The sequence below is a fragment of the Vanellus vanellus genome, assembly GCF_965231255.1.
Source record: "Vanellus vanellus genome assembly, chromosome: 6".
Lineage (NCBI taxonomy): Eukaryota > Metazoa > Chordata > Aves > Charadriiformes > Charadriidae > Vanellus > Vanellus vanellus.
In genome coordinates, this window is record NC_138911.1 from 61,965,302 (window position 1) to 61,992,633 (window position 27,332).

A 27,332-nucleotide genomic window follows, 5' to 3' on the forward strand; every position below is an offset into this window, starting at 1 on the left:
GGTCTTTGCTAGGAGTAGCTAACATAACTAAGGTATTCACTTTAAGATAGCTTCTTTCATTTTAGCTTACGAACAATAAATTCTCATCTTGAGGCTCGTGTTTTCACAAGGCACTTCCCTGGGACAACCTCAAAATCCTGCAAAAACCTCAGTCCCCTTGATGGGAAGTGACAGATGGAAAAAAACCTCCAAACTTACGGGCTTTCGGTAGAAAGGCAGACCCATCATAGACATTAAACGAACCACTACATCAAGACCATAGTCAAAGTATCCAAATTTTGGAGTCTAAAAGGTGGTCTAAAAGGGTTGAGAACATATAAGCAGACAAAGAACTCTGTACTCTTCAGACTTGCCTGAGTTTAGGACCGGTGAGTGTTGGCCAGATTTCCTCCTGAAGTCTCCTGCTGTGACACAGCTAGAGCTGAAAAAGTTCAAGCTGAAGAAGGCAGAACTAACTGTAGCTCAGAATATAAGACATTTCTTGATTTTTGATGACTTTTGCATTTGTCAGCTTAATAGGATGAATGGAAATAGCAAAAGAAAATATACGAACTTTTATATCACAAACACACATTTTAGGAAGGCATATTGGTGTATGGAAGGCTGTCAGGAGACAACCTCACTCCAGAGAGCTGCTGTCCATCGCCAGCGAACACTGCAGTGAAACCCGGACGGCAGCGAGCGACGTACACCTTGACTCACTGTGTTTTCCAAAGGAAAAGAGGGCTGCGGTGGGTACTTTGCAGGAAAAAAAAAAAAAGACACCACACAAGGATTGCTTCCTGTTCCCAGCCCAGGACCTGCAGAGAGGCCGCAGGTGTGTAACTGAGCGCAGTACTTCATCCAGATACCGCAGACCAGAAAATGGTTTCCATTGAGAAATCAGGACTCACTTTATTTTGGGCCCTCATCAAGCTATGGCTTTCGCAGTACAGTAAACTTCACCACAAACTCAACTGCGGTCAATATAGTACTTAGGAACAACATCAGTCGACATCCAGAACATAAGCCTTTGCGTTTTACCTTATGAAATAACCGAGATGCCACACACACCTCTTTTTGAAAGCCGGCCCACAAGAGCCAACGGCTGTAGCTGACGTCCAAGACACTGGAAATGCCAGCTCCCAGTTCTGCCTTGTAAAATGTTGCTAATTTTACTCTAGTTTCTGTTTAGGTAAAGTTATATTCTGCCATCTTACATGTAACACAACGCATACGCAGATCCACACAAATCAGCGGGGCTACCTGCCCGCTGAGGCACTCCCAAATAACCATTGATTTCCTATTGCAAGTTAAGGCACCATGAAAAATTAGAAGGAAGGCGAATGAAACCTGAAAGCACGTACAATTCATACCACTGCAAACGCTGATCTACAGGCTGTCTACCAGAGACCAACTTTTCTTATTATAACCCATTTTATAATGGCATACTGTCCAACACAACCGCACCAGGCGACTGGTAGCAAGCACTGGAAAATGTCACAAGTTAATAAAGAGCGTAGTGGCTGCTAATTTACCTCCATCTTGTGAGTTCATGATATTGAGAGCAAACAGCATTGCATTGGAGAATGTGGTAGCCTCTTCTTTGCTTGCAAAATTCAAGCCGTAGACTTGCCGTGCGTCGCGCCATTGATGAAAGGTAGGTGTTGCTTGATTGTACTTCAGTCCTTTCACAATTGAGTAATTAATCACTACCTGTGATTTGAAAGAGAGGGGGGAAGATTAAAAACAGTTCTGTTTTCACTGGGGAAAAAAAAAAAAAACAACCCTTTGGTAAAGTTTAATTAAATTTTTAGAGGCAATTCATAGGGCAGCTCCTACATGGCTGTGCGGTAAGGCAGTGTGTGTTTTGGTGACAGAAGACCCACATCTGGGGGTGAGATTTAGAGCAGTTCAGTTCAGCCTCAGGGACTTGCAAGCCAGTTTTGCAAAATCTATTACCTACTCGTGTTTTCTACGGCACCTCCGCAGGATACAGCTGTGCGGATCCTGCGGACAGATGTCAGGAGCCAGTGCCAGCAGCTGTTGCCATCTTTTGGGGGATGATCATGCGGAATTGTCAGAAAAAGAGCCAGACAGAGCTCTTGGCACTAACCGTGCCCTACAGCAGAGAGATGTTTGACTCATTGCACCGGCTCTGCATTTCTCCTCCCGCGCGCCTGATCACCACCAACGTATGTCGAAAGAGTTTTTCTCTAGAATCAGATAGGCAATGACAAAACCAGACAACTAAATATTTCCTCTCCCACCTCCTCCCTTGCTGTGCGTACTATGATTTCCAGGTAAATCTGCAGCAGAAGGGTGTTTCTCTACGGTTTGATTTTATCTGCTGAATTCAGCGCTCTGTTTATCCTCGGGCAGGGCACACGGGACACCCGACCACGCAGTACACCCGGGATCCGACCAGAAACCCCCAATGCTAAAAGCATGAGCTGCAGTAGCTCAAGGTGGAGAGGCAGGAGTGTCCGTTGCACCACTAATAAGTCAGGAGGACCTATGGCAGAGACAGCACCCTGAGATACCCATCTGTGGGCTGACAACAGCACTCGGTTGCGGTGCAAATTTAAGAAACCAAATGCAACCAGAAGGGATCATAATCGTTCTCACAAACAGGCACAGTGCAGTTGGAAACAGAGAGGGTGTAGGAAGCGGAGGCTCCCTCTTCATCAGCCCACGCAGCCTGGGGGCAGAAGGGAACCAGGGACAGAGAAACTTAAAATTACGAGCAAGGAAAGACTGAAGTTCATTATTCAAGTATAGGAAACCTGGGTTTGAATATTTGAGATTGTCTCTACAAATGGCGTTATTTTGGCTGGAGTTTTTTCAAGAGCCAGAACAATCCCACATTTTCTGGTCCTTGTCGAAAGCCAAGCAATGGAAACGCTCCATCAAACTAGTTTGCATCATCTGTAAATTAGGTGAGCTGGACACTGGTATACAGGAGTAGGAAGAGGGACCTTGGCTCTCTATCCCACTCGCAGGGCGAGTCTTACCATCCTGGACTTGGTAAGACAGGAGCAACAACAGAAGACAAGGCAACAGAGAGCCAGTACCTAGTAAAAACTGTACACAGTATTTATTGGTACAGGTGGATCCCCCAGACCAGAAAACCTACCGATACATCTTTTTTTCAGTCTGGTTGACCAGTACTTTGGAAACTTTTCCATTAATACTACCGTTGGATCTAAAAACCTCCAGCATATTTAATTATATTAACAAAATTTTTGCTAGATGACTGACAATTCTTCTCAGTTATAAAAGCAGAGTTTTGCAACTTATTTCAAAGATGAATGACTCCTAGCTCTGAGTTTTGACTTTTCAGTGGATTGCCAATTTAAACTGGGAGAAAAACATTAGATGAGCACCTAATACATAAGGAGTAAATCATTTTTCACACATTCCTATTTTTGAAGAATGACATTGTGTCATTGATATAGCTAGTTAACAGATGTCATATAAGTATACTATATTAACATATAAAAATCATAGAAAACAGCAAAGAAGCCACTACCCCAGTAATTACAGATATACTTTATGTCTATAATGCATATTACTTACCTGAGCCAGCATTAAGAAGTGACATAGCAAATAATCCTTGAATACTTGGTCTAGCTTTAGGCATAAATTATCCTGATGGTTACTGAACACGAGACGCCTGGTTCAAGCGTTGCTCTCAAACCAACATCATTACTAAGTTTCCGTGTAGGTGCACTGGGCAGCAATCAGACCTACACTGCTTTTTTTTTTTTTTTTTGCCACATTTCATAGCGAGGGTCTTGACCTGTGATCCAAAGGGAGATGCAGTGTGACCTGTGTTCGGTACACAGGCTCCCAAGAGTTGGTCCCCGGAAAATGGGAACCACATCACCAGCATGCTGCATGGAAAGCCACCCACACCAACCAGAACAACGTGGAAACCACGTTGCTCCAGTCACAGCAAAGCCATGAACTCACGCCTACAGCTGATAGCTTAGACAGCCTTTTTCTCTTAAAAAATGGTGACACTGCCCCTATTCTACCACTGAGCATTGGGAGAGCCTGTACCAATGTTGCTCACACTCAAGGAGTCTCTGGAGCACCAAGTAGACTCATGCCTGGATTACTAACCCAACAGTTTTAACATGTACCAATTGTTAAGTTTTCCAACCACTTCTGAGTAGCTTCACCAAAGGAAGATACAGTCAGTATCTTTGAGGTAATGCTTAGAAAGACTGTAAGCTTCTACCAGGCTTTGCAAAGTGAGTATCTCTCACTTACTAAAAGAATCTTCTGTTTCAAAGGACAGCACCATTCAAAGTCCAAAGAGCACCAGAGTGCGCTTGCAGTTGTATAATGAAAGACAGAAATTGTAAAACCTATGCCAAAAATCAGTTAATACAAGTCAGGTAAACTGTTCAAAATTTGCTTTTTGAGAACATCGACTCAAAGAGCTCAGAGAATCCGCTCTGTTCCGAGGGTTTGATCCCTTCAGTCGAATAAAGACAGAATTTGAATGTTGACCTTCAGTGATCATCAGGATGTCAACACATATAATACCTTGTCTTCAAACTCAAACCAGAGTTTTAAACTGGGAAATTAAACATAAAATAGCCTGAGTTTCATTTTATCTCCTTCGGCTAATGTTTCTAGAAAACAGAAAAAAGACGACAGGTTCTCCTGCTGTTATTAAGCATGAGTGCACACAGGTATCTGGTACAGATGGCGTTGAGACTCTGCAAGGCACATGATGATAACTAAGTGCTTCAGCGCAGTAATTAAAATAAAGAAGGTCTCCCTGTTTGGAGCATGGTGGGGGGGTTACAGGTGTTTCTAAGGGATCTTCACTCTAAAGCTTCGTATGTCAGTAACATAGCATCTGCCATGCTGAGCAGACCAACAGTTCCTCTTTTAATCTTCAGTTGTAGTCTAGGTGAATTGGACAAATTTACTGGAAATCTTGCAGAAATAAGTAATGGATTTGTCCATAACAAACAGTTCTTCCCATAATTCTCACCCAGAATTTGTCTTAAAAGCTGAAACATGACGTTTTATATGCCTATTTTTTTGGTTTCCAGCCCTTTTTGGTCTTTTCTATCCTGAAACAAGGTAGTCTTGTTACTGATATGAATGTCTGTGTTGTTTTGAACACTGTTAAATCCTGGATTTCAATGACCTCGCATGGGAAGGAGTTTCACAGACCAGTTGTGCATAGTATTAATATGTTGACACCTTTCAACGTTCCCATCACTACAATGTTAAAAACAGATTTGCTTCACTTCTACCCGGTACTATCCTTCACCCTTTCATCTCAATTTCGAGCGTAGGCTCTCTGGGGCAGGTAGTGAATTTTGGGATCTATCAAAAAGCTCAAAAATGAGAAGCCCATCCCTTTGACTGCAGTCTGTAGGCTGCTGAGTTATGTCAGCAGCAATGATGGTGGTGGTTGACAAGACTCATAGGACTGGGGCTAGAAGGGATTGAGGGGGCCTCAGGACCACATCTGAGGTGCAACCACAACCAAGATCATGGGAAGAGCACCCACACAAGTCTTACTGCCCATACGCTTGCTTATCAAACCAGAACAAGACATTTGCTTGTTTTGCCAGAGTATGAAACGGTCCAGAAGTTTGTTACCAGCTCGGGGTCTGCCACGCTCCCAGCGCTCAGACTCCTCTCCTGGGGACCAGTCATATAATGGCTAAACCAGGGAGGATACGGCGCAGCAGCTAAAAACTGCTACAGTTGAGGCCAGATTCTTTATTTCTGTAAGCAGGCCCAAACCCGAGCAACTTCTTATAAGTCACAGAGGTGATTAATTGGTTCTTTATTTTTCAAAAAATGTGGTTCGGTTTATATCTCAAGAATGCCGTCCCTGCTTCAGTTTTGGCGTAGCCTCAAATGTAAAACATCCCACCTTCCCCAAGGCCCTGTTTTTACATTCACTCCTTCACCACATCAATACACCAAACCCTCAGGAGATATGATTCACTTTTGACTTGCACCCTCCTCCCCGCCTATTTGTTCAGCACATGCCTTTTCGGTGATGAGATCAGGCCGAGCTGAAATCACTCGATTTAAAATCATCACTTTAAACCCTCAGCTGACCAGGACTCCAAACTGGGGGAGCTACTGCTTGTCAGCTAAGCCATGAAGATGGACCACTTGTATGTTTTAAGCTTTGTGATCTTCCTGCGCGGTGACTGAAGCCAGCACACCTCACCTTCACAACAGGCTAGGTTACAACAACAGCCGGCAAGTCGCAACACGGGGGTAAAACCGCTCGCTTGCGACCGTTGGGCTTGGAGAACATGAAGGCTGCAAGAAAACATCAAAGCTCATGATGTCGAGCGATTGTGATATGGATCTGGCCTCAGCTTCAAAACAGTTCTGGCCTCTGTGGCTACTTCAAAGCTTCAAAAGTCTATTTCTGGATTTCTGAAGATTACCGCTCATGCCGGCATGCGTCTATGCAAATGTGCACCTCTGTGCAGAGCAGAAAGGGGAATTCGTGTACCGCTGGTGTGTAACTTAGCGCTGCTGCTGCACGCAAGCACGCGATGAGCACGTCACCCAGACGCTTAGGGAGAACAAGAGGTCGGGCGACCACTTCCCGGTGGTGAGAATGATGCTCAGGTTCTGCCACTCTAAAACCCATATTTCTTTGCGGTGAACTTTTTAGACACCGTCAGCTAAAGGAGAAGATAAACACAGATACGGTAAGCAGAATGAGAATACAGTATCACAAACTGTAACACGCGCACCAAAAAAGGTACAAAAGGAAACAGAAAGGCAGCTAGACAAAGACAACAAAAGGAGTCTACAAAAGACGACAGGTGAAAAAAAAAAAAAAAAGGATGAAAAGTAGAGAGAGAGATTATTGGAAGTGTAATGTAAAACAACAAAAATTAAAAGCGAAACATTAAAGGCAGGCAGGGGTGAAGTCACGAAGATTACTCTAGTCTACGCCTTGCCAAACAGTATGTAACCAAACTTAAAATTGCTCCTCCGTGGTATTGTTGCGTTACATATTTTAAACTAGTTTCTCAACTCTTGGAAATCCATGTAGCTTCATTAGCTTCACTATATGCCAAATCACTTACTAGCTGAAGGCTGGTCCTTTCCGAAAAATATGGCTTTCCTGGCAAAGCAACAGCGCTTGCTGAAACCTCACTTTCAGTGTGATTTAGCACAACCTGAGAGCAAGCATGAAATAGCTTGTACAGAAAATTATTTTAACTGAAATTAATTTTTGTTCTCGTTAAATGCAAATACTTAGCAAGCATAGCAAGCTTATGACTCCATGTGAGACTCATATAAAATATATTAAATTCTGAATCTTACGACTTTCAGAACATTTCTTTTAATACTACTATGCTACAGTGCCTTGAATTTACTTTATTCATAATACCGGATTTTTGTAATCGTATTTGAGGTGAATACTTTCTTTTAGACGGTTTTAAGTGACTAAGGTAACCTGCACTTTTTTGTTTGTTTGAGGGAGGATTTTTAGTCTTTAAACTCTAGAAAAATATATTCTTCTGTCTGTTTCCTGCTGAATTGGGGTGATTGTTAGATGGCATGCAGCCTCAGCATAAGTAGGAACATTTGCAAGCAAGTAGAATGCTACAGTTAATGCAAAACATGTTTAAAGTACAGATCCAGATTTGACTTTTTAATATGGACTACTTTTTAAATTGTATACTCTGATTAAGACAGACCTCTGGTACATAGTTTCCCTTACATATACACGTAGACTTTATGACTTTTGCTTGTTTTACATCAGCTATTCAGACGCATCTTAGATTGTAGTCACATGAAAATAATTTGCATTCACCTGCTAGCTATGTGTCCTAAACCACGACACTACGTAAAATAAACACCACCTGTTACAAAGTAGTACTGGTTTTCACAACTGACTAAGAAGGCGCTGTATTTCATTTATTTTCAAAAATAGCTTCTATTTTCTAAATGGAACGACATTAATATATTGCCTTTGCTCTACTGAGAAGGATAAAAGCAGTGGCAAAAGACGTGGCAGATGTTTCAAAAGTACACTGGAAGGAGCTGAAAACCCATGTGCTAAAACCCCCATCTACTTCCGTTCTGCTCTTCCTTTTTCAAAATGACGACTCTGAATATGGACACTGCAGCGTCGTCGTTAACACCTCTAGTAAGCAACCTGGCTAGCTTTCCCACTTGGCCGAAGCATCATGACAGCTGAGGGACATCACCTGCATTTCCATGAGCACATCGGTCAATTTAACACTTGCGGCAGCTGAGAGGTGGTGGTGGCCTGGCTCCTGCTCTCCAGCTTGGCTTGGAGCTAGGCTAGCCTAGGCTAGGCCTGGCTTGCCCTGCCTCTCTCCATCCCATGCTGGCGGCGGTGCTCATCCCACCTTCCCAGGCAGCAACGCTGCTCTCTGAACCAACAGAAAACCAATTACCCGCTTTCTTCTGGTTCTTCTGCCAGGTTGAGGCCTTGAGGTGGGCAGCCCAGGGTCCACCGGCCTCACACCAACACACAGGGGGAGTCCCCAACGTTTAAATGTCTGCTCTAGCACGCAAGTGGCACGACAGTGTAGCACCACTACTCCCTCCAGGCAGAGTTTTGTACTTTAGGGTCTAAACGTGACATTTGGTTAGGGATGGCACAGGCTGCCCAGCACGCCCGCGAGCCAGGCTGCCAGGGACCGGTGGCCGAGGAGGGTCTGATCCCGGTTCTGATTATCTAAATCCCATATAACTCCTTTAATACCCAAGGAGGTCCTGCAGACTTAGGCTGCCGCAAATCAGATCACAGTGTGCACCTAGGAATTTAAAATGCATTATGAGGAACTAATTACTTATCACAGCAATGTAACAGTCACACTTCATGAGATGGCAGTGCAGAACGATTGACTTCTTTTTTATACATAGCATTAAAAGTGAGCAAAAAGTAAGTTTGGGGGAGCTGAGAGCAAAACCTGCAGAGCGAAGTAAGAGTCATTTCACAAGCAAAAATGGAGGGAGGAAAACGAGCATTAAAATCTCTCTGGCATTTACCAAAAGTTCGGTTTGCAAATCAGCAGTAACACATTATGCTACATTCTGTGCACGAAAAATTAAAGAAAATCTGAATGACTGGAGTAAAGAGCCCAGTAGGCACCTCGCAGGGAGCAGGAAACGTTGTAAGACTGCATTAAGTATAGAACTGATGGTATCAAAAGAGATCAAAGGTTAATTTACAGGAAACTCGATAGGGTTACTCACTTGTTGATCTTGCAGTTTAACTCCAACTACCCTGAAGGTGTTAGTGGCCGTGTTGTGGTAGATGTTGATCCTGCTGAATCCCTGCTGTCCAGGTTTGATTGGCACCCATTTCTTACTGGTATCGTCATAGACCATAACTGAAGCCCGGGCTTGGCAAATACTCTGTTCACTGGAGAGCAAAAACAAAACAAAACAAAACAAACAATCAAGAAAAAAAAAGCCCAAACAGTGAATTTGCTGTGTACTACCAAAAAGAGCTAAAAGAAAAGAAACCAACAGAAGTTATCAGAACGACTTACAACATCGGTTTTATAGGAGATCTGCTAAGCCTTTGACTGCGATCTGCCTGTTAAATTACAGCTGGCATGTACGTGTTCATAGACTCAAAAACCCTCCAGTATGCTGCTGTTCTGAACTGATAATCTATTTTATATAAAAATATTAGGCCCTGAGGAATAACTTGTATCACACAAATATTATGAAAACTGTCCAACGGTATGAATGCTCCATTTATTTCACGTACCTATTGGCAAGCGAAGCCTTTCACATTTGCACAAAACCTTACCAATATTTTACAGCTTACTGACAAAATAAACGTGACATCCACAGCTGAGTTACACATTTAAAACTGGAAGCAAGCAGACCTTGAACCAAAAGCCACGTTAGGTAAACTGAAGAAATCAATTATGTTAATCCAGCTGACGCCTAATACCCAGACCCGCTGACGCACTCAGAAGTCCCAGAATACTCGGTGCAAAACACAGAGGAACTCTTTTTGCCTTCATGCTAGTAGGCAAAGAAAGTGGGAAAGAGGAATCCACGAATGCCCACACGCCAGTGTTAAAGCACGTAGCCATCAGTTTATACAACATCAGTGATTATTTTTCTTCTGTAGATTCACAGAAATTCATCAGTTTACCTCCTGTTTCCATATTTGTGACTAATATACATGTACTAGATTCGTGCTAAAACATACCCTTCACGTGCAAGAAATGCCACCAGCAAATCCTGTTGAGGTGACTTGTGAATATGGATGAGGATTTTGGCTCTCCTGACCTCCCAGCCACTTCTCTTGTACTGGAGGAAAGAAGAGTTCCTTAGACAAACAAAAAAGTGAACCCTCCAAATTTTGGAGACTTGAGATCTTCAAACGTAACAGGGATTTTCAACAAGCAAATAGCGTATCCTGGGCCTAAATAACACCGTTAGGATTTATGTCCTGCAAAAAACTTAAGTTCATGACCGTCCTATTAGCTTTAGACCCATATATATTTATATATACCTCTCTTTCTTAGCCCAGGCCTTATTAAATCATTTTCAGCAATGCAATATCAACTGCTAATGCGCTTTGCACTCAAATCCTTTCCCCCCCCCCCCCCCCTCTTGCATATACTTCTTTGTTTTGGTTTAGCCTCAGTAATGCCTCACCAGCACACAAATAAATAAACAAGACGCTCCTGGGTGGTGCTAAACCATGTCCCTCGGCTGCCACCCCACCAAATTACACCACTTGTAAATTATACCAGCTGCTGCAAACCCAAACCCACCCGACCCCATCACTGTCACCACTTTAATGCAAGGGAGCACGTTACTGTAAGTATTAAGAGGATCTGGGTAGATTAGAGCAGCAGTTTTCAATCTTTTCTGATTTGCGGGTCTCGAAAAGATTGCAAAGGCAGATGCATCCCCCATTGTACACAAAAGCCTACTGATGCTTGGCTTGTTTTATCCGTCACTTCGTGCAGCCTCCAGGTATCCCACAGACCTCCTCCAGGCTGTGGGTAAGAGCCTGGGAACTCTTCACAGCGTTTACAGAGGGAGCAGCGATGCCGGCAGACATCTCCGTAAAGAGCAAGGTAAGAACATTCAGAACAAAGTGTACTTTTATTACGCGGCATGGAGACAGTCAGGTTCTGCTACTGAAGCCTATGGGCAATATATTCATATCAGCAAGTCTAAACGTTATTTTATTTCTATTCTTCAGAATGTATAAAAATCAAGGTCATCCACCGGTTGCTGTTGCTTTTTTATGCGAGATACCTGGAGAACAGCTGCGCCTTTGCTGATGCACTTATCCAGCAAATACCTCTCCATCACTTTTTTTTTTTTAAGGTAAGCTAATGTCTCGTGGCAGCTTCTCCATATCTGACAGTAGCAGCTGAGGGATTTGAGCTCACTCCAGCCTGCCTAATCCTCCAACTGGTGCAAGAGCCGCAGACTGGCAGCAGCAGCGGCATTGCCCGCATCCTCTGGACCCAGCCGGGGATGCTCACTCAGGCTCGGATTCACAGATGGGGAGGAAGGGAGAGCAATGCACCAGCAAAAAGGCAAGTATACTGGATTAGCTTTGCCATGTGGAAGCGGAACGGCTAAAAATAATCTCTGGTGCGGTCCTGTGGCTGGACGGTGCCCACCTGCCTGTGCTACCAGGTGCCTCATGCCACTTCCAGCTCCAGAGGTGGGGGGAGCATCAGCTGCTCAGGGCCACAGCAGCCCCCTGCCCAGCAAGCCAGCAGGGTCCCAGAAATCACAGTCCCTGGGAGAGGCACACTCAGGCAGCATGATACCGGGTCCTTCTCCTCAAGCCTCGCTGGTCACTACAAGCTTCGCTGTAGTAAAGTAAGCAGGATCACACCCCTGGTTTCATCAGAGCAAGCCTGGGACCCAATGGTGTCTCCATTTCAGATGAATTTTGGAACCCACAACTGTCATGGGCTCCTTAATTAGTCAAAATTAATTAAATTATCCTGACTTACAACAAAGAGAACACACCTAACCGTACAGACATGAGGGCCTTACCATGGCCTTATTGGTAAAGCCTTACCCAGATTCCCGTGGATACAGCAACTTTGTCTTCAGACTTCGCTGCCATTGAAAAATGCAGCAAAGAACCCCTCTACAACCCCATGACTGAAACGCGGATGTAGACCCCAGCAGCAATATTTAATGCATGACAACCAATTGTTACTGTAACATAAAGCAACACATCAAGCTCAATCCCTGCTCTCCCTGCCGTCAATGGAAGTTTTTCATCATTCATTTAAATGGAAACAGGATTAAGCTTGTTATCTGGCCTCCAGTGAAATAAGCGAAAGGAACATAAAACAAGTACAGCACAAGGGGAATCCTTTCCTGCAAAGCACTTCATCCATCTTTCAAAACCTAAAATGCCCCCAGGGACCCATAGCTAGCTTGCTGTCTCACCCTAAATGCAGGTGTAACTCTTTATGCCCGAAGACTCTTTACTCATCCTGCCCATAAAAAGCACAGCTCTCCCAGTGCCGCTTTAAGGGGCTTCCCTGAAAACAGTCCAGAAAACGTTCCTCTTGTAAAGGTCAGTGAGAACCTCTCTATTACCCTCTGCAGAGCCCATCACTTCAAACGTAAATCAAGCAACACTGGTTTCACAAAGCTCCAGCAAAATTTTCTGCTGTTTTGGGGACCATACACCATTGATACTTATGTCAACTATACATAAAAGGTAATAAATGTGGGGTTTAGTCACACTATTGTGCAGCCACGTATCTTCTCCATGAGAAGTTTGGCAGATATCAGTATTTATACGCAAAGTCATGAGTGTAGCTTCTAGAACTTGCCTTATTTTCCTATAAATACACAAAAGTTAATGAAAAATAAGTATGTCTTGGAGAAGATTCATCAAGTTTCACACACCTTTCCAAATATTACCAATTTCCCTATTGATTTTTAATGTAACATTAACATACAAGTCATCACTCATCCACCTGGGTTTCCAGCATAGGTAAGTACTTGTTAAAAAGATAAAAATTGCATCATGGAAGGGGTCTTAATTACAACATCGTTCACGTTTGCGCATAACATCTACTCCAATGCACTGCAGTACACTCTAGGGCAAATTTGAGACATCTTATTTATACGTGGAGGGGAAGGGGCTCTTCCTCGGGACCCCTTTACACCCAAATCCTAATATCCACCCCTATTCTATTCTGAAAGCATTTTCTCTTCAGTGCTTTACATCTGTGGGATGGCAAACCTCTGCTCCAGGACCACCTGTTTGCCTGAAGTTAAAGAAAATCTGCTTAACTTCGTATCTGATAAGAGGCAGACTGCACTGGGAAATCCTTCGTTCACAGCTGATACCTAAAATATAGCATTCATTGTTGAGATTTATAGAATATTGTTTCAATATTACAAAAATATAAATTAAAAATATATACGTATGTTTGCGGGCGATACCGTTCGCTTCATTTTGCGTAACCCCTTTTGACCCACTGTCTTCCGTCTCTTTGTTTAGGATCCAAGCTTCGCAAATTAGCAGATTAGCTAATTCGGAGCTAAACCTTCTTGAAAGGGTCAACTTTGACCCTTCTTGCCCAGCCCCGGTGAGAGCGGGCAGCCAAGCACAGCGCCTGGGCTGCGTGGCATGTGCGGATAGAGATTTGCTGTATCCTCCTTGCTTTGCTAGCGATGGCGTCAGCAGCACGTCCAGCCCCAAATGAGTCACGTCAAGCTTAAAGGTACCATTTATGGCCCCGAGAGTGCTGAATTTGGGGAGAGCAGTTAAGGGTAGGAACGAGGCTGTACTTCGAGACAGTGCTGCAGCGAAGGCGGCTTCATCCAGCAGCGTCTCTCCTCTTCCATCTGTGCAGAACTTGAGAAACGCAGTCCTTCCTTCCCAGCTTTTAGTAAATTTATGATTACTGAGGTCTCATAGCCAAAAGAGAGCCACAAAGGAGCATGGAAAAGATAACACAGGGAGTCTTAGGGAAAATATCTGTACGTTTTGTGAATTATCACACGAGACTTAATGGAGCTGCTTGACATTACCTGGCTGACTGCAAGTAATTAAATAGAAGGAGGAAACACAGGGGGAAATGAAATGACAGAAATGACTGTGGAGGTCGGGAGTGGGGGAGCCAAAGTCCTCCTGCTTCACTCTGCCTAGCCCCGTGGGTTATCCAAACGCACAAGCAAAAAGCTCAGGAAGGAACCACAAAAGGCCTGGCATAAAGAATAAACAGAAAAAAAAGTGAGTAAATCATAATATTTGGAGGCAAGTCTTTGGTAGAGGGGCTCTGAACGGTCTCCAAGGTTTTTCTCTCCCATCCCAGACTGAGAGGAAGATGAGAGGCCAAGCTGCGCTGCTCCTTCATTGATCTGTTTTCTCTACTTACAAGGTATCTTCTTATGAAGAAAACTTTTGCAGAGTGGTACTGGGTGGCTGAGCCCACCTCTGACCAGTGACCCCGTGCAGAGCCTGCCGTGGCGCAGGGTTATCCCAGCCCTACCCCAGACCCCCCGTCCAGCACCAGCCCACCCAAAGGTCATCTCTCCACGGGTAATGGGAGAGGTTTAAAATACTTTCCCCTAGAGCCAGAGCAATGTAATACAGCTTTTGGGAGGTCATCAAATCATGGTCACAAAAGGTGTAACAAATGACCGCAACTAACCAACCTCAGTGTTAAACACCTAATTCTGTGGGCTCTACTCCAGCACGCTAGCTGGACCAGACGACTTCCACTATCCCTTACATTTACTGACACAACTGTTTCCTTGGGGCAGACATTCACTTAGCATAAACCACGAAAGCTCCCTTGGTAGAAATCAAGCTATCACGCTTTGAACTTATTATGGACCTACCTTGTTTCAAGCTGCTCATGATTCTCTCACCTTCAAATGAGCTGTCTTCTGGTATTCTTAGGAAATGCCAACAGCTACTCTTGAAAACATCTACTTTTTTTTTTTTTAAATTTTATTTTATTTCCCATCCATTCCCTCACCTTTAAATGATTCATAACTAAAAAAAATATTTTTGACTGATCTAGCCATCCTTATTGGTGTCAGAAATTGTTACTACTACTTTGCCCAAGGCTTGTCCTACCTGGGAACAAAACCATCAGCACACAGAATGTGTGAGAGAACTCACAAGCCATTTAACACATCTCGCTCTACTCATCCACTGAGTCTGCCTACCGAAAGTCACACTTGCGTGGTTAAACCTGATAGGCAAGAAATAGATGCTGATGCTGATTTAAGAAGCCGACAGAATTCTCTCAGTGTCAGCTTCAACGGCTAACGTATGTACAAAATCCTGTATACGGAGACATGTGGTCTGTGCGGTACATATCTGTGTTAACCTCAAAATTAGGAAGCTACAAGTCACGTTCCTGCAGCATTTAAAGCGTACTGCAAACTCTAATGCACTAATTTGCTAAACATTTTAATGGGTTTCACTACAACAAATATAATAATGACTGGGACGCAGGGAAAGTCTTTCAGTAGTAATCTTTATAGAAACAGGTGGACATTTTTCTCTGACAACTGGATTTACAAAACAAAAAACCTGGGAGACCCTTTGAACACAAGTCAGTCAGGTCATCCAGGCTCATACATGCCGTATCTGACATCCGAGCTCATTACAGACAAAACTTGCCACAGCGCAGCAGCTCTCCAGCCTTCCCACCAGAGCTTCACTGACAGCTTTGCTCATGACCCCATTTCTCGGTGGGAACCTCTTTTCTCCAACACAACATCAGTCGTGCTTGTGACTCCTTTTGGGACCTTTTTCAAAGCCTACTTCTCTCTGCAACCAAACCCGCAGGACAGTTGGTGTCACCATCATTCACCCTACCTCTGTCCCAGAGCACTGAAGACCTTACTTCCTCAGCAACCTCACACAGTGAAAGAACACCATATAGCCACTGATCAAACTACAGGACAGCGGAAACCCACAGGGGCTTTACATCCAGATAGGAGCTTTTAATCCTCAGCGACATGCAGACACCTGAATATTTTCTAGCAGACATTTAGAAAAACAGCAGTCACAGTTTCATATATAATATGGAGGTGCCACAACCGCTATCTCCATTTTCTTTTGAGTCCCATTTCGTGGGACCCCTTGAAACACCAACCTACGGAGCCAGAGGTCAGAAGTCCTCAGTTTGCACTCACTCCTGGTCACCTGCGTTTGCAGGGAGACCTCCACGACAGTGCAGCCCTTTCCCCCAGTCAGCCTGAAGTGCAGCCCAGTTCCCAGGGGAACTGCTATTTTTCGGTCTCCGGCTCAGCTTGCATGTACTTGTGGAAGATCTGCCTTTGGTGCTGGGCTTTGGCTGCATCGCCAGTGGGAGATGAGCCTTTTGCACTGAGCATCTGCTGCAGGTGCCTGGCCATCCCCTTTCTCCACTGTTAAAATTCAGCATCTAAACAGCTTAACACTAAATAATTAGAAGAAAATACCACAAATGCAAAGCTTCCTCCATAAACAGCTCTCAAAAAGACTGACGCTGTTAAAGAGTCGTGACACACCTGCAAGATAAATACGTATATTACAGAGCAGGAAATGGAAATACTGGTACCTAAGGCATTAACAAGAATAAGATGAACACCGGTTCACCTGCACAAGGAAGAGTATTCAAGAGTTACTCTTCTTTTTGCCAGCAATGAGACATTCATTTTGAATTCTCCCTTACTACATTGGCATACCCAGTGCGCACTGCCCAGCACCTGTTGCAGACATCCATGGCAGACACTTCAAATCTGCTGTAAAACAAAAAAAGAGACCCTTTACGAGGCATCCAGATCTCACACTAAGCCAGGCCTTTGGGAGACAAGTTGCTAAATTTGGGAACATGCATTCAGTCCCGGCATGACCAGAGAAGCTTGCGTAACCTTCTGTCACCCTTCAGTGCTCCTGAGCATGGGAGAAGCGAGTAGAAACACACAAAAAAATAAAGTATGCAAAACGATAATGCAGCGGAAGAGATGTTCCACCTGGGCCTGACTGCCAGTCCAGAACAGCTCAGTCCTCAGCACCGCCAGCGAAAGTCCGCGGAGAGCCCCGACTTCTCGGTGTCCACCGCGGCATTTAAATGGCGCACCAATGGAGATTGAGGGCCAGCGGAGTGGCTGCAGACGGATGCCCTCGGAAGCCGGCACATCTGCTTCGTTCACATTGCAGAGATTTTGAAACTAGGCGATGGAGTTAGTTTTAACCCATCGCTTTTCTGGTATGTTTTGCAAACTGAAGCGTAAGAATCTATGTGATTCTAAAGGGAACTCCAGTCATCAGTATCTCAACTCAACAACTTAAAAAAACGCTTTTAGAGAACCGCTTTGCAAAAGACACTTTCACAGAGGAAGTCTAGTGGTTCAGAGAAGTGCCATCGCTGCCAGGCAGTCAGACTCCCAGAGCCATGCTGTGCTCCGGGAAACTTTCCCTTCAACTTCCACCTTCTCCACCAAGGTAGGATCACTGCTGTCTCCCGATGGAGAAACTCCACTGATCCATTAACGCTTTGATTCACGCAACATTTCTTTTTGCAGTGAAGTGTGGTTCAGATTTTGCATACCACCTTGAAGATATACTGTGGGAGTTCCTAAAAATAAATGTCAGGTAAATGCTTAAAGTTCCTAAAAATAAGTCAAGTAAATGGCCTGGGGAAACACTATGAACCCAGTTAGTCAAAAACAGTAAAAAAGCAACTTGACTAGATCAGGTTGCTATTAATATAAACTACTTCCCTCCGCCCTTAAATTACAGAAATAAAAACAAGAAGTAACTAATCTTGTAAAATACCCATTATGCAAAACTCAAAACCGAACTGTCAAGTGCAAATACATGGCTGAGGGCTCTCGCTCATGGGCCAGCCGTGTCCGTATTTCAGAAGAACAATACCTTAAACAAAAGCTTTGAAAGATCATAATCATAACCAATAATCGGGAGAGGCAGACTCATAAGTGAATACAGGAAATCAACATAAAGGTCTTTCATGAAAGCTGGCGGGGGTTCGCCTTCAATCCCAGACGAAATGCAAATAAACCTGTGACAATTCCCCCGGAGCTGACAGAGGCAGACCGGGAATGAAGGAGGCTCGCTCCGTCAAGTCAGCCTCTCCCTCACTGCCAGGGGATGCATATTAATGTAGCACGGCCGTAAAAGCTTAATTACCGTTTTATACAATTACAAATCATCCTGTGAGGCTATATATAACCAAAAGGCAGACCTTCTGCGTTTAGGACAATACACGCTCTCCTTCCCATCCAGTCACATTAATCCCGGTCAACAACTTCCCCGCCATCCTGCACAGAGCCCGGATACTTACGTGCCTGCCATCGGGGAAGACCTGGTCAGGTAATCCCGTGGGAGTAGACGCTCAAGTCTGGCACGTGCGCTTAAACCCAAAGAGGCTGTTTCACCTGGTCGCAGAGCAGAAGACAAATTTGGCAGGGAGACAAGCCAGGAGCCTACATGAAGGCTTGCAACCCAAACAGGAAAGGGAAGCGCCGTCGAGAGAGTAGAAGGGCAGGAAGCAACTCTTACCGGTACGGCAGGGGCGGGGAAGGGACTTTAAAGAAGAAATGTATTCTTTCTTTCAGCTGATTTGCCGAACGAAAGTCCAGACAATATAGATTAAGATTAGATGCGCCGCCTTTGCCTCACTGGCGGCACGGGTGTTAAAAACATTTCGCTTATTTTCTCAAGGCACGGGTTCGCTGTCCAAGAAAAAGCAAAAGCAAACAAACCTCAGACCCAGGAAAAAATGGCAATTATTCATTTATGGCGTGGGCGTTTGCGTGGTGCCGAACCAAACGTGGGGGGCCCCAGTCGGTACCTGGCGTTGCCTGCAGGCTGGCTCAGGGCCAGCTCCAGCCCAAAACCTGAATTAGCACGGCACAGTGCCCAGGCTACTGCACACTGACTCTCACCTCCCACACCATTACAGCCTTTGGACGGGAGCTGCCTTACACCTGGCTAACTCGGGGTCCAGCCAGAGCAAAAGCTTTCTCTCGGTTGCTCTCCAACCCTGTCACCCTACTTGGGGCATCGCCATAAATACATAAACTAAGAAAGACATCTTCACAGAAGGTGGTAATTGATCAAGGACACGGACCAGTTGAAGCAAGTCCAGAGGAGGGCCATGAAGATGATGAGAGGGCTGGAGCACCTCTCCTCTGAAGACAGGCTGAGAGAGTTGGGGTTGTTCAGTCTGGAGAAGAAAAGGCTCTGGGGAGACCTTATAACCCCTTCCAATACTTAAAGAGGGACTACAGGAAAGATGGAGAGGGACTCTTTATCAGGGAGGGTAGCAGTAGGACAAAGGGTAACGGTTTTAAGCTGAAAGAAGGGAGGTTTAGAATAGATATTAGGAAGAAATTCTTTATTCTGAGGATGGTGAGACACTGGCACAGGTTGCCCAGAGAAGATGTGGATGCCCCATCCCTGGAGGTGTTCAAGGCCAGGCTGGATGGGGCTTTGAGCAACCTGGTCTAGTGGGAGGTGTCCCTGCTTATGGCAGGGGGGTTGGAACTTGATGATCTTCAAGGTCCCTTCCAACTCTAACCATTCTATGATTCTACGGGAGAAATCTCCAACATTTAAAAAACAAGACAAAAATTTGCTCCAAGGGGTATCTAAGCAGTGTGTGCCCTCCCTTCATCACCAGCAGTTGGGAGACCCCCCTGTTGCTTCAGCAGCAGGCAAGCCCCAGGCCAGCTGGTACCAGGGGACAGCAAAGATGAGACTTCATCACCTCTCCCCTGCTCTCCTGCCTGCCCAACGCTAAGCCTCCCACAAACAGCACGTGGGATTTGGCACTACAGAGATCCCGGCTGTAAGGAGGAGAACACCTTATCTCACGGCTTCTGCTGGAGAAGACGTGCCATCTGCTATTGTCTTCCAGACAGTTAGTTCTCACTACCATCCTGGCTCTTTTTTAACTGGATTGCCTGGCAAAACTAAGCCTCCTTCACTGTGCTGTGCCTACAGAAGACCCCTGAGAGGCTACAAGCCTTTGTCTCCATCCTGCCATGAGCTGCCTACACACGTGTTTGCGTACATCCACATTCCCGTGAACAGGAAGGTTGGGTTTGCCCTCCAATAGTGCTTCCACCTCCCTTGCTCTCTCTGCAGGCTCTTGTTTGCCCGCTTGGCTGCTCTGTTAATTGGGCATGGCCACTTGGCCATGGCAGCGAGATGGCCTATTAACGCAAATTGAAACTTTGCAAATTTAGGAATAATAATTAAAAGTATTGCCATAAAAAGAAATGAGCGGAGGTCTTGGAGAGCAGAACAGCAAATTAATACTTTAGCGCTCCCTTCCCTGGGGTAAAACTGCAGCGGTTTTGACGGGCTCCCTCTCAGAGGTGACAGGCCCTCAAGACAGATCATCCTGCTTTTCTCCCCGTTCCTTGGTTTGGCAAACTTGTATATATGGATGCAAACACTCTAGTCTTCACCTCAGGGCATAGGTGCATTGTAGCATGAGCAGATTAAAAGCAGAGAACCAGTGCCAGGAGAACCTGACAGGGAGTACGAGATGGACCCTGCCGTGTTCTGGCTGTCAGTAGAGAAAGCTGAGGTTTTCTTCCCATTTTCATATGAAATTAACTTGGTTTGGTTTTGGTTTTTTTTTTGTCAGTGTGGTCATGAGTTCTCTTAATGTGTCTAAATAAGTGACCTGTTACATGTGATTACACAAACACAGACAGCGCAAACACAAAACACAAACAACTGCAGAATAAACCCACTGGACAGTCAGAGATCCCAAAGAAAATGCTTCTCCTGTGGCAACTACCTAAGCCACCCCAGGACGTACTGCAGGATCAGCGCGTGGAGGGGGGAAGGAGGGTTCGCACCCACTTGTGTGTCACTGCAGCACTTTGCTGAGCCACTTTGTGCCTACCTGGGCACCACACAAACCAGGAACAGACGCGTTACCTAATCCCAACCCAGTTCTCTAAAGTGCAATGCCACCTCCCTCCCGTAAACCATCGCACAAAATCTTACCTTTCTCACCTCCCTGGATCCCTTTTGCCCATCTGCCCGCACTCGACATGGAGCAGCCATGGTGCCCAGGTAACCTCCCAAAGCACCCCAAAAATGGTGGAGCTGCTCAGCTCTTGAAGACCTGCTGGAACCACAGCAGGGACCCATGATTTTACCCCGGAGGCAGCACATAGCATTCCATGCACACGGGCGCTCTCTGGGAGTCAGCACTGGAGGCTCCAAAGTCTGCACTAATGAGAGCAAAACCCGCAAGAGCCCCGAGGAGACTGGTCCTCAGGAGATCACACAACCCCCCACGTCCTTGCAGAGGTTTCAAGAGTGCAACATACGTGTGAATAACCTCGGATCCCCGTTTAATATAGCAAGAAGAGAGAGGTGTAAGAAATCGGCTGAATTTGGCAAGGTGCACCAGCTACATCAACGCTTCAGGCCAGTTTCCATGAGGGAGCAAGGGCTACAAACACCACTCTACCCGAGCAGAGGAGAGGAGTGATTTTCATGTTCACTGGGTTTCCTGTCATAAAAGACTGCTCTCATGGTCCAGCTGAAAGACCTGCAAGAAACTATTGGTGAAATGGCACCTAGGAAAAACACGGGTGTCAAAATCCAGTTGATCTCACGGTTGGTAGTGCATCACCCATTCAGCTGCAGCTTCTGATTCCTCTGAAGTAAATCTCTGTATGACTGAAGGGTTTCGGTTTTCAACTGATGGGGGAAGTTCAAAACCCAAGAAGAAATAAAGTTCTCACTGACATTTAAGCAAAGCTTTTTCTGTTGTGTTTTTTTATGTCTTTTTTTTTTTTTCTGTTTAATTAAACATTTAATTAATTATCACTTTTCTGGGATTTCAACTTGGCTGCATTTTCCTGATACTACACTTTTCTGCCTTGAGATCTGGGTGGATTTTGGGCACTACCTTGCTTCCTTCAAAAAATCCTGCTTTTCATTAATTTAAAACTTTATTTGGATTCAAGTGGCAGTTCCTCTGTATAGCTCATACATATAGCTTAAACTATTATTGTAGAGCTTGTTTGTGTAAATAGTACTTTACTGCATGTATTAGAAAAGAATGTTATAACCTGAAAAATGCATCTCCAAATAACTATGGACTCAAATCCCTAATTGCCCAGATCAGCCACACTGGCTCCACTGTTCTAGGCAGAGGAATGCAAAAAGATGGACTAAGGAAAGATCTGAGCAGCCTTTTTATTTCTCTGATTTCATGCATCTGATTAGGGGGGTAGAAGACAGCACTTAGTTGTCAGAATAGTCTTCCTGCTAAACCAAGCAGATATGATTCTCCTTACACACAAATATCAGCTATAATAATATCATAGAATCATAGAGCGGTTTAGGTTGGAAGGGATCTTGAAGATCATTGAGTTCCAACCCCCCTGCCATGGGCAGGGACACCTCCCACTAGACCAGGTTCTCAAAGCCCCATCCAACCTGGCCTTGAACACCTCCAGGGATGGGGCAGCCACAGCTTCTCTGGGCAACCTGGGCCAGTGTCTCACCACCCTCAGAGTGAAAAATTTCTTCCTAATATCTCATCTAAATCTACCTTCTTCCAGTTTTAAGCAATTCGCCCTCATCCTATCACTACATGCCATTGTAAAAAGTCCTCCCCCACCTTTCCTGTAGGCCCCCTTTAGGTACTGGAAGGCCACAATAAGGTCTCCCAGGAGCCTTCTCTTCTCCAGGCTGAACAACCCCAACTCTCTCAGCCTCTCCTCATAGGAGAGGTGCTCCAGCCCTCTGATCATCTTCATGGCCCTCCTCTGGACCCGCTCCAACAGGTCCATGTCTTTCCTATGTTGGGGGCCCCAGAGCTGGACGCAGTACTCCAGGTGGGGTCTCACCAGAGCAGAGTAGAGGGGCAGAATCCCCTCCCTCACCCTGCTGGCCACGCTGCTTTTGATGCAGCCCAGGATACGGTTGGCCTTTTGGACTGCGATTGCGTGTTGCCAGCTCACGTTGAGCTTCTCATCAGCCAGCACCCCCATCTCCTCCTCATGGCTGCTTATATCAGCTAGAATAATCTGGTTTCAAAGACTTGGTTCTCCTGACCACAAACACCTTCGAGCACACCTGAAAACTCCCAGGCTCCCTCCAAGTCCCGCTAACACTGTGCATGCCCCAAGCACAGCAAAGAGAAGGTCATAACTGACAACGTCACCCCGGAAAGCAGTGATAGTGAGTGGGACAAAGCCCAGTGCTGCCTCTCGGTGCGCCCATCACAAGCCAAATTAATTTCACGAAGCACTACAGCATACATTCCAGCAGAAGTGCCTCTAATCACCTTTTTGCATTGCTAAAATGCCTCCGTGGCCCCGGACCAGAAAGGGAGCACTTAGGAGGAAACTGCACCCCGGGACAAATCACAAATAAGACCCAGTAGCTGATTTCTATCCGGTCCTCCCGAAGGGCCATATGCTGGATAAACAGATTATTTCAGTCATGTGTTGAGATCCGTGTGAGAAGATCAGGATTCCTGAACACAGAAACGAGGCTTTAGTTGCAATTATGTGAATATTCCCACAGGTTTCCAAGCAGCACGTCTGCTGGCCATGTACTAGGCTTTCATGTTCCAAAGACATCCAAGTACTGTATTCGCTTTCTTTTGGGGAATTCCGTTACCAGACAAAACAGGATTTGTGTGAGACAATAATATATTTTCAATCCTTAGAGCTACAGGCTGAAGGCAGAAAGGTGAGTGTCTCGGCCTCGAAATGATTCCTCTCCAAATATAAAAACTTGTTAATTTTTGAGAATGAAATGAAGATGCACTGTAGAATGTGTTATGTATACTCTAAAAAAACTATTACAATCATAACACAAAAATAAAACTGTAACCATCTAAGAACTATTTAAAGGCAGACATGATTAAAACATACTTTTTTTTAAATAAGCATATATTTCAAACCTTCCAAATAATTTTTTGTGCATGTATAGCTGTTGTTTTTAATTCAGTGTTGCTCCAAAAAGGCATCTTATTATACTGTGAAAAATTCAAAATTTGCATATGGCATTGTCTTTTGTTTAATAACCTCATGATTAAGAAATCTGAAAGTTCACACTGAAACTGTGCACTCAAATTTCATAAACCGCAAGAAAATTGTATGAATATATGCACAAATGCTATGTGATAGCATATAAAATAGGCAGTTAAATATTCAGATTCGCAAAACTAATTTCACAGCTGTTAATAGTCTTTGAATGTAAGACATTTCCTCATACGCTGAGATTTGCAACTGCTAAACATGCTGATAAGACAAAAAAAATTCCTTGTCCTCAGAAAGTTTAACCCCATATATGTATATGCTATTGCTCTCTCAAATCTTCTTTTTATGCTCTTCACTCATCTTAAAGGAGCAGGAGAGATACTGGAGAGGAGAGCAGAATATTCTTCTTTAGTATTGCAAGAGTTAAAAACGTGCAATGAGGTAAGGTGCTAACTGCCACTTTGACAGCAAAACAGCTGTCCTGCACTGGGCATGTTTTACAAATGAGAGACTTCTTGAGACCTCATTTCGGATGCAATCCCATCACTGCTGAGGTCCAAGGAAGTTTTGCCATGGAATTAAAAGAGACAAGACTTAACCCTTGATATAGATCCATTCAAGTAGCGATAAATAACCATACGGCAGAAAAAGATATACCAAATCTTTTAAAGGACCCGAGTTTGATTTGGGAAGCCCTATTTTTCCTTCCTTCCCGGAAGCCCCTGACTCTCTCATTCATGCAGTGCCCTCTTCTAAGATGATTTCATCTCCACCTCCTCACTCCGCAGAGGGAACAGTCAGAACTCACCTGCTTTCAAGGGGAATGTCTATTTTGACTGATGCAAACAGCTTAGGTATTGCATTAAGGACATCACTGCATTGCAAAGAATTAACTCTGTGGCTGCCTTCAATTTTCCTCTCTATAAACCGCGATGAGCAGTGGGCAGTAAGCCCAGACCCCACGGTAAGCAGCATGGAACAAGTTATAGACCATATGGAGAGAAATAAACTGCCACTTCATACACAGGATATCTATAATGCTTTTTTGCTTGAGTCAGCTAATTGCACATCCGCAAATCAGCACATTTATAACAAACGGAGCATTATGATGTCACGGGAAATTTATTTAATATGATCAAAGTTTGCCAGAAAAAGTTCCCCTGAAAGCAGGAAAGTACTTAAGAGTCCTGAGTGCCTGGGACATTTTACAGTCCTTATTAAACAAACATTTGCTTGTCGTTTCACGGCAGCCAGTGGTGCAAAGGCCTGTACCTTCTAAGCCTCCATGTCAGCAACCTCACTGCAGACGCCAGCACGAGCATCTCCCTGCTGCAGGCAGAAGTCACCTCCTTGCTTACAGCTAGAACCAGGCACACCTCCCACACCTGCTCCAGCAGCAGGGAAAGAGCAGTTACTGCTGCCATCAGCAGCCTCAGATGAGTCTTATCATCTCCTGTCTTCTCCAGAGGCTGAGAATTAAATAGTATAGACTGTTACAAATCCTCTGCTGTACGGCAGATTTTAAGAGGTTAAAATGATATCCGCCGCTAAGTAATGTCATTCAAGCATCATGTTTCACTGATTAGATAAGATACTTGCATCCTGAAGCACCTCTATAGCGTGTTGTGGGCACCACAACCCCGTGGAAGTGTTTTTATCATAAGCCTTTTAGAGGCACACGGATGGGTGAGGTACAGCCTAGCAGGCGGGAAGACAAAGAGAAGCCTTCTGACGTAAGGGATGCTGGAGTGAAGAGAAGGCAGGTAAAAACAGCTTAAGAGACTGGAGCAAAAGCAGCTGACAAAAAATGATCAGAAATTACATTTCACAGTATCACAGTATGCTAGGGATTGGAAGGGACCTCAAAAGATCATCTAGTCCAATCCCCCTGTCGGAGCAGGAACACCTGGATGAGGTTGCACAGGAAGGCCTCCAGGCGAGTTTTGAATGTCTCCAGAGAAGGAGACTCCACAACCTCCCTGGGCAGCCTGTTCCAGTGCTCTGTCACCTTCACTGAGAAGAAGTTTCTTCTCAAATTTAAGTGGAACCTCTTGTGTTCCAGCTTGAATCCATTACCCCTTGTCCTATCATTGGTTGCTACTGAGAAGAGCCTGGCTCCATCCTCATGGCATTCCCCCTTTATATATTTATAAACGCTAATAAGATCACCCCTCAGTCTCCTCTTCTCCAAACTAAAGAGCCCCAGCTCCCTCAGTCTTTCCTCATAAGGGAGATGCTCCACTCCCTTAATCATCTTAGTCGCCCTACGCTGGACTCTCTCCAGCAGCTCTCTGTCCTTCTTGAACTGAGGGGCCCAGAACTGGACACATTTAACTGTATTGTTATTACTTGCAGTTCTCTAAAGGCACGCGCCTGCCTGATGTCCAGGTTGCCAGACCGAGGACGTTTGATAGTCCTTGGGAAGGCGCTTTTCAAGACAGCAACACCATCCCTTAAAAGTCAGGGCCTTTTCAAGGCGCTTTTCAAGACAGCAACACCATCCCTTAAAAGTCAGGGCCCGGAGCAGAATAGTAAAGTGAAGGCTGTGCTGCGCAGGACAGCTGCGAAAGCCGGTGAGCTCTACTGCTTCGACAAGAAAGATGCGCTAGGGTGGCATTTGTCGGGGTTATAGAAGGACGAGGGCCTAGGTTGGCATCAAGATGAAGAATGCCCGGCCTTGTTTCTACACTCGTTTCTGATATTTGTGCTTCTCAGAACAGGACAGGTTGGAAATAATAGTTGGCTTACGGACATGGGGAAACTTCAACTTGCAGAAGGATCCCTGGAGGTGGAATGGGTATGGTATGGGCAGCAGTTTGTCATGTTGACTCCCCACATCTTTCACTACCGTGTAACACACTGTGGAACGGACACACAGGGAAGCTCTATCCTGTAATAACAGTAGAGCACCCCTATTCCTTCCACTCTTTTCATGTCTTATAGTAGACAAGTAGCACCTTTTACAACAATCCCTTATAACATTTAACAGGATGCTGAGCTAGTTTTGCATGACTCGATACCTGCTCCGTCCTTGCTGAAGTTGGTGGAAAAACTCCCAATTTCAGCTGCAGCAGAAACTTAACTTTTATATCACCTGTGTCATCGGTCAGGCAGCAAACCAAAGTAAACAATAGTGGGGTATTGCAGCCTCATCTTAAATCCACTGTCGGCACTGATGGTGATGGGCAATGGATGCGGCCTCAATGTTTCCAGATATGCTTCAGCTAGGAAGAATAACAAATTACGCCTGGGCACAAACAACAGTCTGTACAACTGAGTCATAGTATGTGTTTAGATTAACTATCTTCATTCTGATAAAAACTGAACGTTGC

The 27,332-nt window shown here is 44.9% G+C and overlaps 1 protein-coding gene across 2 annotated transcripts in view; it reads right to left on the reverse strand.

Moving 5' to 3' along the window:
* Positions 1-27,332, reverse strand: part of EVL (Enah/Vasp-like) — a 166,295-nt gene that overhangs the window by 71,170 nt on the left and 67,793 nt on the right. For both annotated transcript variants that reach the window (XM_082484767.1, XM_082484766.1), the window contains exons 2-3: positions 9,229-9,397; positions 1,518-1,695 (exon numbers count right to left, since the gene is read on the reverse strand). In XM_082484767.1, the coding sequence (XP_082340893.1) occupies positions 1,518-1,695; positions 9,229-9,397 (347 nt within the window). The remainder of the gene's footprint in view (positions 1-1,517; positions 1,696-9,228; positions 9,398-27,332) is intronic.